Source organism: Carlito syrichta, unplaced genomic scaffold (assembly GCF_000164805.1).
Source record: "Carlito syrichta isolate Samal-C Ts95f unplaced genomic scaffold, Tarsius_syrichta-2.0.1 Scaffold135610, whole genome shotgun sequence".
Classification (NCBI taxonomy): Eukaryota; Metazoa; Chordata; class Mammalia; order Primates; family Tarsiidae; genus Carlito; species Carlito syrichta.
The window spans coordinates 151,327-163,422 of record NW_007079706.1 but is presented as its reverse complement, the minus strand read 5'-3'; the positions used below and the strand labels follow the sequence as shown (position 1 = coordinate 163,422).

The following is a 12,096-nucleotide window of genomic DNA, read 5'->3' as shown; positions in this document are numbered from 1 at the left end:
GGTCTCACATCAAGCCTAGTTTCTTCCCCAGAACCACCCCCTGCCTCCATTCAATCCCCCAAGCCAGAAACCTGGGGAGCTGCCTTCTTCCTCCTCCTCCTCCCTCCATCCTTGCTTATTCTCAGATGTCAAACGTCAAGGGCTTTTCTACCAAATGTCCCACCTCTCCATCTCCAAGCTCTGGCCCAGATTCAGGTATCTTTGCCTCTTACTTGCAAGATCCTGGCCCTCCGTGGTCTCCATACAGATTCTGACACTTCCCTGGTACTTCTCCACCGGTGGGGAGTGGGGGATACGTCTTAGCAGCCTGCAGGGGATATATGACTGCCCTTCTCTCCTCTGGCCTTACCTGCGCCATCCCTTCTGCCCAGGTCACACCACCCTTCTCACCTGGCTGGTGTCACTTTATCCTTAAGCTCCAGCATCATTCCTAGTGGCCACCTCCTTCTCCACCCTCTCCCCCGATTTTGACCTCAGTGTCCTCCTTGGTGCCTGGGCAGGACCTTGGTGAGAGCTAAGTAGTACTTGGCAGAGCTAAGTAGTGCCATGTATGTTCTTCACATATGGGGGTCTGGCTTCGTCCCTGGAACTTTTTTCCTGTTTGTACCCATGGTACCTAGCACAATGCCCAGTCAGGAAGTTTCAGCCAGGGGCCAGGCATGGTGGCTCACACCTGTGATCCCAGCACTTAGGGAGGCTGAGGAGGGAGGATCACTTGAGCCCAGGGGTGTGGGGCTGCAGTGAGCTGTGATTGTGCCTTTGCACTCCAGTCTGGGCAACAGAGACCCTGTCTCTAAAAAATAAATAAATAAATGTCAACCGGAAGGCAGATGAGGAAGAATTTCCTACTGCACAGCAGAGTAAAGCAGGAGCACAAAGGGAGGAAGTGAGTTTGAGCTGTGCCTTGAAGAGGAGTTCAAAAGGAGGGAGGCAGTCGAGGGGCCTCACGTGCTGGAGTCGTCCCAGTCCTGGCTCTGTTCCCTCCTTGGTTGAGAACATCCCTCAGCTCTCTGAGCCTTAGTTTCCCCATCTTGCCGGGGGGATAGCTACATCTGCCTCTCAGGGTTGCTGTATGGATGGAAAGAGACCGTGCACAGAAGGCCCTTGGTGCAGCATTAGCACTCGGTGAGGGAAGCGGACACCCTATGGCATCGCTGATCCGCATGAAGGTCCGGGGACAGGAGTGTGCCAGAGCAGTGACCAGGCATTGGGTACGAGGGGCAGTGGGCCTGGCAGTGCAGGCTGAGGGCCAGGTTGCAAAGGGCCTTGATCATTGTGGTCAGTGACCTGCCTGGATGCTCGGTCCACCACAGCCATCTCTGGCCTGGCGGTCACAGTGTGGCAAGAAGGAGGGTCCACTGTAAGTCTGGGACTTTGGGTCCCTGTGCCTGGACTCAAGAGATGCTGGCTGAATGCAGAGATTCTGACTGAAGGGCATGGGCTCTGGGGACAGGCTGCCTGGGTTTGTACTTCTGCCCTTAACAGAGCATGTGAAGTTGGGGGAAGGGTCTTCCACCCTGCTGGTCCTCATTGTCCTCATGAAATGGGATGATGCTAGTTCTCCCCCTCTAGACCTGCAGTGAAAATTAGGTGAGATGATGTGTGTACAGCCCAGCATATGCCGTCCCTAAGACTAAGTTAAAGCTTAACCACCCTTTTAAGTGGTTTGGATTGGGGCCCAGACATATGTGTTTTGTAAGTTTTATTCATTCACTTGCTCAGCAGACACTTCTTGAGTAGCTACTGTGTTCTCAGTGGTGGGAGTACCTCAGAGAACAAGGTAGACATACCCTCCCAAGGAGCCTAGCCTACTAGGGACAGACAGGCAGATGTTGGTCAGGTGGCACAAACGCGTAATTTCACACTAGGATGAGAGCAAGGAGGGGGTAGTTTCAAGGACCTAAGAGGGCATAGAGCGGGGGCCTGCCTACTCTGAGGGTTAGGGGATGTTTTCTGGTGGGGAAATGATACTTGAGCTAAGACCTAAGGACGAGGAGGCATTGAGAACTCCTGGTCTGGGAGCTGCACCAGGGCAGGTGGGAGCTCCCTGGACGCAGCTCCTCAACCAGCCCTCTTGCTTCCAGACGGCGACGCTATACCCTGGTGTGGTCTTTGGCATCTGCTTCATATTGAATTGCTTCATCTGGGGAAAACACTCATCAGGAGCCGTAAGTACCCCCCTCCACCCAGTCCCTCCCCAGCAAGGGAGGCCCACTGTGCTCAGCCCACTCCCAAAGACCACTTCCTGCTGCTCCCTTCCCTTTTCTGAGTCCCCAGAGTTCTGTTCTCAGCCCTAAGGGCTGAGGTCTGGCTGGGGTTTTCCCCGTCCTGCCCATCCTCTGCCCATGCCCTGGCCCTGGCCTTCCTGAGTGCTCTTTCAGACAATTGGCCAAAACTCACTTCCCTAAAGGGAGGTTTCCATAGTCCAGGGGCGAACTGGGTAATTTCCCATTGTCTTAACCAAGAAAGAGTTGCCTAGTGTGAGTATGTAAGGCCAGTATCCCAAAACAAGGCTGTCCTCATGTGTCCTGCCTTCAGCACCAGCCCCCGCAGGAAGAGGAAGAGAAAGGGGAAAGTGAGGTTGTATTCCCCTTAGAGTGGGGACCCTGCCAGGCCCGGTCCAGGACGTTGCTGGCTTCTGCCCAGGACTCCTTTTGAGTGGGATTTTGAGCTCAGTTGGGAGTGGAGGCGATGGCATCTGGTCAGTTGGCAGGGCTGCAGGAGAGATGGGGCAGGCATTTGCCTTCCCAGCCGTAGCAGGCAGGCATCTCCCTGCTGTCAGCCGGAGCCTGTCGAAGGCCTGTGGATGATGCTTTCCGTCCAGGCAGCATTAGAAAACCATCCTCAGGAAAGACAGTCGTGCCCTCCTCTTGCTGCTTCTTTTTTATACCTGTGTTCCTTCTCCCTTTCAGCATTTTTCTCCCACTTACCAACTTCTCATTGTAAACATTCGTAGAAATGTTGGGAAGTACAGAGAAGTTAATGAAGAAATTAAAAGTAACCCATAATCCAGCCACCCAGAGATAAATTCTATGTAGTTCTTTAGTGTATGTTCTTTCAGTCTTTTTTCTTTTTATAGATATATTTAAAGTGGAATTATATCATTTAAAAATGATAGGCCGGGCTTGGGGGCTCAGCCTGTAATCCCAGCACGTTGGGAGATCAAGGCAAGTGGATTGCCTGAGTCTGCGGGTTCGAGACCAGCCTGGGAAACTTGGCAAGACCTCATCTCTACAATAAATCAAAAATTAGCTAGGTGTGGTAGCGTACGCCTGTAGTTCCAGCTACTTGGAAGGCTGAGGCGGAAGGATTACCGGAGCCCAGCAGGTCGAGGCTACGGTGGCTGGGGACATGCCACTGCACTCCAGTCTGGGCGACAGAGTGAGACTTCAAAAAAAAAATTATAAAATAAGCCATGTGTGATGGCTCATGCTTGTAATCCCAGCACTTTGGGAGGTGGAGATGAGAGAATTGCCAGAGCCCACAGGTTCAGTATCAGCCTGGGCAACCTGGCAAGACCTCATTTCTACAATAAATAAATATTAAAAATATAAAAAAATTAGAAAATAATAGCAAACATTTATTTGGTACTTACTTTGTAATAAGTACCGTTCTAAAATTTTTATGTATGTTAATTCATTTCTTTTTGCATGATTCTAGTAAAAACTATACAGAAGAGGATAAAGAAAATGAAAAATCAGTTCTGATCCCCCATGCTCCGTCTAAGGAAGTGCTGTTAACTTTTTGTTACAGACCTTTCCAGGCACAAATAAATACAGTTGTCCCTTGGCATCCACAGGGGATTGGTTCCAGGACCCCTGCAGACACCAAGACTCGAGGCTGCTCAAGTCCCTGTTTGAGCATGGCATAGCCTCCATAGATAACCTACTCTCATCCTCTGTGTATTTTAAGATATCTCTACTCATAATACCTAATTCAGCATCAATACTCTATGTATGTGAATACTCGCTCTACTGTATTGTTCTTTTATTATTTTTCATTGTCTTGTTTACTGTCTTTTTTTTCATATTTCTGATTTTTGTAGTTGATTGAATCCATGCATGCAGAACCCACAGATAAAGGCCAACCATATTGTGTCCGTTAAAGTGGAATCCTCCTATATATACCATCTTATAACCTGATTTTTTCACTTCATGGCATATTGTGGTGTTTTATTCTAACATGTTTGGGAACACTTTGTAAGTTTTTGTTTTTTCCCTTTTTTTCTTCATTTCCTGTACCACATGTAATTCTTCTTGTTCTGATCTTTCCGTCTTCCCGTGCTGTCCTCTCCTTCCCTGTTCTTCCCCACGACTTCCCTGGATGATGAGCTCCTCTGGGTGCTGAGGTTCCTTGTTCACCAGGAGTCCAAATGGCGCCCAGGGCTGGGGTCAGCCCCAGGAGATTCTGGCCAGAAGCCCTGTGGCAGGGGTGTGGTTCTGCAGGATCTTTCCCTCCACAGTGGCTCTGCTGTGCATGTGGCATCTACCTCCTGGAGCTTGGAAGGTCCCCTCACCCTTGCACGGCCCCGTTCTGGGCATCAGGGCCCCGTATGGCTCATGGTGCTTTGTTCGCAGGTGCCCTTCCCCACGATGGTGGCTCTGCTATGCATGTGGTTCGGCATCTCCCTGCCCCTCGTCTACTTAGGCTACTACTTCGGCTTTCGCAAGCAGCCGTATGACAACCCTGTGCGCACCAACCAGATTCCCCGACAGATCCCCGAGCAGCGGTGGTACATGAACCGATTTGTGGGGTAAGTTTGCCAGCAGGGGCGAGAGCAGAATGCTTCCAAGTGGGCAAGGCCAGCACTCCCTGGACTGCCTCCTTAGGAGGACATGGAAGAGAGTATTCTCCCCAAAGGGCTTTGTGACTAGTGTTCCTGTGGCTCCAGCCAGCTCTGAGAGACTTCGTAAAAACTTAGCCTCACACCAAGATCAGAGGACCAGGTTGTAGCCAGACTTGGTGTCGACCTGGGAGCCAGGACAGAGAAGAGTAGGATAGAAGGGTACAGTGGAACAGTTAAGACCATCTCCTGGAGCTGGGGCAAGTCACCCTGCCTTCCTGTGCCTCGGTTCCCCATCTACAAAATGGAGAGAATAGTGCTCATCCTGCCTGCCTTGAGAGGTTATAATGGTACAAAGGCATGCTGGAAGAACTAGAGCCACCACACTTGTTGGGCACCCTCCTCACACTGACTGGGTAGAGAGCTTGGCTTCAGTGGTGCTAACCCTCTTGTTCTGTGGCAGCATCCTCATGGCCGGGATCCTGCCCTTCGGTGCCATGTTCATCGAACTTTTCTTCATCTTCAGTGTGAGTACTGCTGTCTCCCGCCCCGAGCCTAGTCTCCCCGTCCACCAGGTGTTCTGCTGCTTACTGCCAGAAACTGCAGGCTCGCCGTGTGACCTCTCGGAGCCCCATTCTTCACCCTGAGATCGGGTGACAGCCCTGCCTCTCGGGACAGCTCTGAAAGTTCAGTGAGACATGCCGTGTGAACAGCGTGTGGAGAGGACCCAGTAAACAGAAGCTGCTTTCATTAACACTGCAGTCATTCACGGCCATAACTGATAGCATTGTTGCATCTGCTTTGATGTCTGAGTCCCCTACACGCCTTTACCTGTCTCCGTTATTCAAAACTCCCAGGAAAGTGGACAGAATGACCCTTGGTGGTCAGGATCATTGTGTGGCTGGAGCAATGTCTGGAAAGGTGCTAGGCATTAGGTAGTGCTGTTGTGGTGACAGTGACTCGTGCCCAGGAGGGCCAAGATGAAACTTGGTAGGAGGCTTCTTCAGAGCCATGGAAGTCTGGTCAACCCAGCTCAGTGTCCAGCACCCATGGTGCCTCGTACCAAGTCATTACTGGACATGTGTCTGCTATTCCAGAGTAGTAGCTCAGCCCTTCCCTGCTCAGACCATCTTGCCCCCCTCAAGCCTGCCTAAAAGAAACGTCACAGAATGGATTCGCTGCCCCTTGGCCCATGCAGACCTTCCAGGGATGCCCCTCTGTTCTGTCTCTGTGACCCTGGGCCAGCTCCTGGCTTCTCTGAGCCTTGACTTGAACCACAAAAGGCAGGCTTTCATAGGCTCACATGTGAAGGTGTATACAAAGCATGTGGCACTTGCTGAGTTGCCCTTGAGTGACTGTGGCTAAGCTGCCCCTGGGTAGTGGTGGCTGCTGCATAATTTTGATCACGATAAGAATCATTTTCTACAAACTGCCGAGTTCAGGCTGTGGCCCACCCAGAGCAGGGTCAGACATGCTCCAGACTCACAGGTCCTGACTGTATCATGACGAGGTCTCTGTTCCTGCCCTGGTGACAGGCGGCATGCCAGGGGAAAGAGCAGCAGGGTGGAGGCAGGCCGGCTGAAGGTCCACTGTGGTGTGTCCGCAGGCAATCTGGGAGAATCAGTTCTATTACCTCTTTGGCTTCCTGTTCCTGGTTTTCATCATCTTGGTGGTGTCCTGTTCACAAATCAGCATCGTCATGGTGTACTTCCAGCTGTGTGCAGAGGTGAGGAGAATGGGGCCAGGAGGTACAGGTAGGGGAGCTGGATCCAGCACTGAGCATGCTGGTGAGGCTAGGCACAGAGGCCCCACTTCTGGCGATGAGCTCTCAGGCCAGCATGCTGCCTTGCATCGCTGCACCTCCTTTGGTTCAGCCATTCCTCAGAGTCATTGATGCCTTCCAGCTTCATTGTGTGGGAGAGTCACCATGACTTCTGAAAGGACAGTAGATCTGCGAGAGCCGAGTCCACTCCAGTAGGAATTTTTCAGGTGCAGATTGGGTGACCTGCCTTCCCTCTGGGAACTAACTCTTGGCAGAGTGGGTGACGCATGGGATATGGGACAAATGCCTGTGCCGGAACCCGGGCTCCACGTTTAGTAGCTCTGAATCTTGGGCAGGCTGCCTAACCCCAGTGCCATCCATTCCTCCTCCATATGGCAGGAGTAATGATAGGACCTAACTCGGAGGGCTGCTACCAGGATTGAGTAAGTGGATTCATGCCTATAGTACCTTAGAATGGTACCTGGCACTTGGTAAGCATGTGCTCAGAAATATTACTTTGTGTTGATTTTTTAAATGAGGTATAATTTGTGAACAGTAAAGTTCACCCTTTTTAGTCTTCAAGTCTGTGGTTTTTAGAAATGCATACAGCTTTATAGCCACTGTCACAGTCTGTAGCGCATTCCATCATCCCAGATGCTGCTGCTCTTCTCCAGAGTCTTCAACCCTTCGGGCGGCCATCAGACTTGGCAGGAAGGGGTTCTGCCTGGAGGCCTCAATGACCCTTGCTCTGTTTCCTCCTCAGGATTACCGCTGGTGGTGGAGAAACTTCCTGGTCTCCGGGGGCTCTGCCTTCTACGTCCTGGTTTATGCCGTCTTTTATTTTGTGAACAAGGTACTGCCCCCCTTGAGGGGATCCCCTTGGTCCTCGTAGGGCTAGGTGGTCAAGAGATGGATGCTGGGAGAAAGCCTGCATGCTTGAACCCTATTCCCCCCTGGTAGGGAAGACCCAAGCCATCTGGAACTGCTTCTGCTGTAGAACATGCATCTTCTCAGAGAGAGAATCCATATGCTGTGTTTTGGGGAGACAAAAGCTGTCAGGATAAATGACAGAATACTACATGTACAACTTAGGGGATTTGACCAGAGCAGGGCTTGAAAGCAGTATGTCACCTGCACTGCTTTTAACAGAAAGTAAGAGAGACTGATAATACAGTATGTACCTCAAGAAACTAGGAAGAGAGAACAGTAGCATGAAGAAAAGTAGATGCAAGGAGTTAATAAAGGTAAAAGCGAGGTCGGGTGCAGTGACTCACACCTGTCATCCCAGCACTTTGGGAGACTGGGGCGGGAGAATCACATGAAACCAAGAGTTTGAGACCAACCTGGGCGACATAGCAAGACCCATCTCTATAGTGTAAATAAATAAGCAGAAAATGCTGAAATAGCCTTTAGAACCTAAAATGAGGACCTCAGGCATCCTGTTCCAGAGGCCGCCTTCCCTCCTTTTCACAAATCCTTTGTAGACCTGCAGAGGAAGGCAGGGAGGGGCAAGACTGAAGGACAGTAGACAAGGCTTTATCTCAGAGCCTACTCTGGGAGCCCACAGAGGCCAAGTGTCATCCAGCAGTACAAGGCAGCCTGGCTTACCTGAGAGGGCAGACTCACAGAGCTTATTGTCCCCAGGGAGTGCCATGGGTAAGATACAAATGTCCCCACAACAGTTCTCGAAGATTCATGCCTCTACCAGATAGGCCATTGAGAGGAGTTGGAGGGCACTCTGGGTGGGGGGGGGTCCCTCGCCTCCAGAGCTGACACTTAAGACTTGCTCTCACTCACTATACATTGGGTCTCCAAAGCCCAAAAGTAAACTGTCCTCCGCTTGCAACCGGGATGTATCTGCAGGGTGGAGTTATAAGTCAGTTGGTTGGAGCTTAGAATGCCCCTTCCCAAAAATCTCCAGGTTGGAGAAGACTTGAAGGATCATCTGGGGCAGTGCTCCCTCCCCCCCACCCTAAAACACCTGGAAGAGGGAAGATGGGGAACACTGCTGGGCAAACAAAAACTAGAGGTCGCATCACAGCTCCTGTACATCCTCCTCCCGGCCTGTGCCTCGTCTACAAAATGAGGGTGTTTCCAGCTTGGCCTCTTTGTCTTGACCCTTGCCTGCTTTTTTGTTTTTGTTTTTGTTTTTTTGGAGAATGCAGGATTTATTGAGAGGACAGAGAACAGAAAATTTCCCACAGTGGGCCCGAAGGGGTTGCCCCACTTGCCTGCTTTTACCACCTCCCTGCGAGAATGCTTATAGGAAAAGGTAGCGGTTGACCTGAACACAGGGCCTTCACCTCTCAGGTTGAGGAGAGGGCCTCACATGGTGCCCTGTGTTGTTTTCTTCTTCTTTATTTTCTTCTGGGCTCCTGGCATTCTATGACCATGTGTCTGCCTATGAGCCCTGGGACAGGCACCATTCAGGTCCTGGTGCACCAGGCATATCTTGATGTCAGGGTTCCAGATCAGCTCCTTTCTTCCCAGCAAACAACACAACACAGATTCCTAGCAGCTCTGCCCAGGCCTCTAAACTCTACCCTAGTTACAGAGGAGTCTAGAAGGCTCTGAGGTACAGATCACTGAGATGTTAACAGGAGTGACAAGCATTCTCAGGAGGACAGGACTGCCAGCTGAAGCAGGCCGATGGCTAGCTCTCTAGTCCTTAAGCAGGGCCCCTCGGACACCCTTCCCCTCTACCCCCTGTCCCCACCCTGACTGCTGCTCCAGCCTTCCAGGCTGTTGCCATACTGCTCTGGGGACTGTGAGGGACCAGGAAGGGCACAGCTGTGGCTATTCCTGCCTATGACATCCTGGTCCTGGCTCCCGAGGCCACGAGCACCAGGGCAGCACGGAGGCCCTGGTACAGATGAGGCTGGGCTACGGCTGTGACCCTGCCTGCCCCTCCTGCTCACCTGGAGCAAGCTGCTTCTCCTCACCAGGCCTCAGTTTCCCTGTGCTGTCAGTAGTGGGGACCTGGCACTAAGTGTCCACTCTCTTGTTTGTTGCTGCAGCTGGACATTGTGGAGTTCATCCCCTCCCTCCTCTACTTTGGCTACACGGCTCTCATGGTCCTGTCCTTCTGGCTGCTCACGGGCACCATCGGCTTCTACGCAGCCTACATGTTTGTCCGCAAGATCTATGCTGCTGTGAAGATAGACTGATGGGGTGGACCATGGTCAGGTCCACCCCATCCTCGGACAGGAAGCCACCCACGTGGGGGACTGCAGGCACGCGAAATAAAATAACTCCTGCTCGTTTGGAATGTAACTCCTGGCACAGTGTTCCTGGATCCTGGGCTGTGTGGGAGGCGGGAGGGCCTGTAGATAAATCTTGTCTTTCTTCATCTTATTCCAGTTCTGTGGGGGATGAGTTTTTTGTGAGTTGTTTTTTCTTCCGTGGTAAGAAAGTTCCCTCAAGCCTTGGAACTCTCTGACCTGTTGATTCAGGTATATTTTTGGTTTGGGTTTTTTTTTTCCTTTTTTGTTTTCCACAAATGGATCCAGGATGGATAAATCTACCAAGCTATGTGTTTTGGTCACTGTCTCCACCTCAGTTCCTCAGGGCTGCTGGCCGCCCCACGACTCACTAACTGGAAGAGGAAACACTGGGGCTGCAGTGAGGTCTCCTGGCCTCTCCCTGCCCATCCTCACCACTGAGGCCACGACAAAGCACAGCTGCAGCCTGGACAGCCCCTCAGGGCCTGTCAGCCTCACCAGCCCTCTGCTTCCCTCCTCCCTCCTCCCTTCTCCCAGGGCTGCCTGAGGCAGGCTTCCAGCCAGGCCTGTGGGTCATCTTCTCACCAGGAGGAGGCCCGAGTCTTGGTTGCTACAAGGAAGCCCCTTGGAAGTGCTGGAGGCCCGGCTCCCCAGGACAGCAGGAATCACCTGTTGAGAGCAGTGGAGTTTGCTGGACCAACAAGGAGGAAGAAGAGAGGCTTGCATTGACCTGTTTTTTTGTGCCAAGAAATCCAGGATCTGGGGCCAAGTATTTCCAGAGCCAAACGTTCCCTTGTCTGTGTCTGGGAGGGGATGGCTGAGGCTGCTGGGCTCCTCGCCCTCAGGACAGCTCCCCAGCCCTTCCTCAGGGGCTGCTGTGGTGGCAGACCCTCTCCTCCCCACTTCCAGGGCAGAATGAGGAGGCCTGGAGGCCGCAGATCCCTCCATCAGGCGGCTGGCGCTCTCCCCGACCTCGATGTTCATGCTCGTTCTTTTAGCCAGACCCGTCCCCTCCACCCCCGCCTGAGTCCTTGCCTCCTTTTTGGGACACCCAAAAAACTGCTTGTGAGAAGGAAGATGGGAGGTAAGTTCTATCGTTCCTTCCCCAGTTCCCAGGAATAGGCAAGCAGTCCTGTCTCCCCAGCTAGAAAGGGGGCTCGCGTGGCTGACTTGGCTCCTCTACAGGCCCTGCGCCCCCAGCCTCTGCACCCTGTGCAAGCCACACACATTTGCTCTTAAGTTGCAAGAGACCAAATCCACCTGGGAGTAAAGTTCAGGTGGTAGTCACTCACCCTCGCTCCAGCTCCTCTGGGGCTCCCACAAGACAAAGCTCAGGATTGTCCCAGGAAAGTGCCCCGCCTGCCCCACCCCACATCCTTCCAGCCCCCGCCAGCTCCACCAGCCAACCCAGTGAATTTCTCAATCTTGCCTCACAGCAACTCTGCAGTGCCAAGCGGTGTCTGCCAAGAATCGGGTTGGAGGACAGGGAACCCAAGCAGTAGAGAGTGATACGGAATCTCGTTCATTCAAATCTTGGATTGGCTTCCCTAAGAGATTCTCATTTCAGGGGGATGGGAAATGGACACCTCAAAGAGTTCAGACATCATCAGTTTTTCTGACTTTTTAAATCATGATCATTATTATTTTTCATTAAAAAATGCCTGTATGCCTTTTTTGGTCCAGTTGTAAATAAACATGCCCTTGTCCTATGGTTTTGTCTTGGATGCCGTGCAGGGGTTGGAGGCCAGGTGAGGCAGCTCCCCAGGGGGATTGAGCTGAGGGGTTTCCCTCGAAACCCAGGCTCCCATTGAGCAGCCTGGGGCTCAGCCACTGGTGTTTCTGCCTGGCACGAGTCCGTGGCCCCTCGCGTCCACTCAGCCCCTTTGGCCCCACAAGCAAGTGGTGCAGGTGTGAGCCGCCGGTAGCAGTGTCACCTGGTTTGGGATTCCCAGCTCCAATATTTTACTGTCAACTTACCTCACCCTCTTCAGCATGTAGGACTCCTTCAACTGCAGGCAACAGAAATGTTGGTCAGCCTGGTTTACGTCCAAAAGGAGTTGACTGGTTCATAAGTCATCAGGGACACTGCTGGTCTTGGTCTGGCTGGTTCCAGGGTCTCAAAGGACAGCCGTAGGGCTCCTTCCCTTTCTCCACTGCGCTTCTCACTAGTCTTACTTGGCCCCATTGTCAACAGTCCTCTTCCTGATGGCGGAGGCAGGCAGGGCATGATGCAGATCTCTCTGGGCTTGCATTACCTAGTCAGGTATGCCCAGAGCGGGGGAAGAAGACATGTCTCTCCTTACTTCAATATATTCAATATAGCCGGGCTT

General features: G+C 52.2%; 1 protein-coding gene across 2 annotated transcripts in view; it reads left to right on the top strand.

Annotated features, from left to right (window-relative positions):
* The window catches only part of TM9SF4 (transmembrane 9 superfamily member 4), a 31,663-nt gene extending 20,186 nt beyond the window's left edge, over positions 1–11,477 (top strand). For both annotated transcript variants that reach the window (XM_008049443.2, XM_021708240.1), the window contains 7 exons: positions 2,085–2,168; positions 4,578–4,753; positions 5,247–5,310; positions 6,390–6,509; positions 7,309–7,398; positions 9,563–10,850; positions 11,203–11,477. In XM_008049443.2, coding sequence (XP_008047634.1) covers positions 2,085–2,168; positions 4,578–4,753; positions 5,247–5,310; positions 6,390–6,509; positions 7,309–7,398; positions 9,563–9,712 — 684 coding nt within the window. In that variant the 3' untranslated portion in view covers positions 9,713–10,850; positions 11,203–11,477. The remainder of the gene's footprint in view (positions 1–2,084; positions 2,169–4,577; positions 4,754–5,246; positions 5,311–6,389; positions 6,510–7,308; positions 7,399–9,562; positions 10,851–11,202) is intronic.
* Positions 11,478–12,096: the final 619 nt, after the last annotated feature.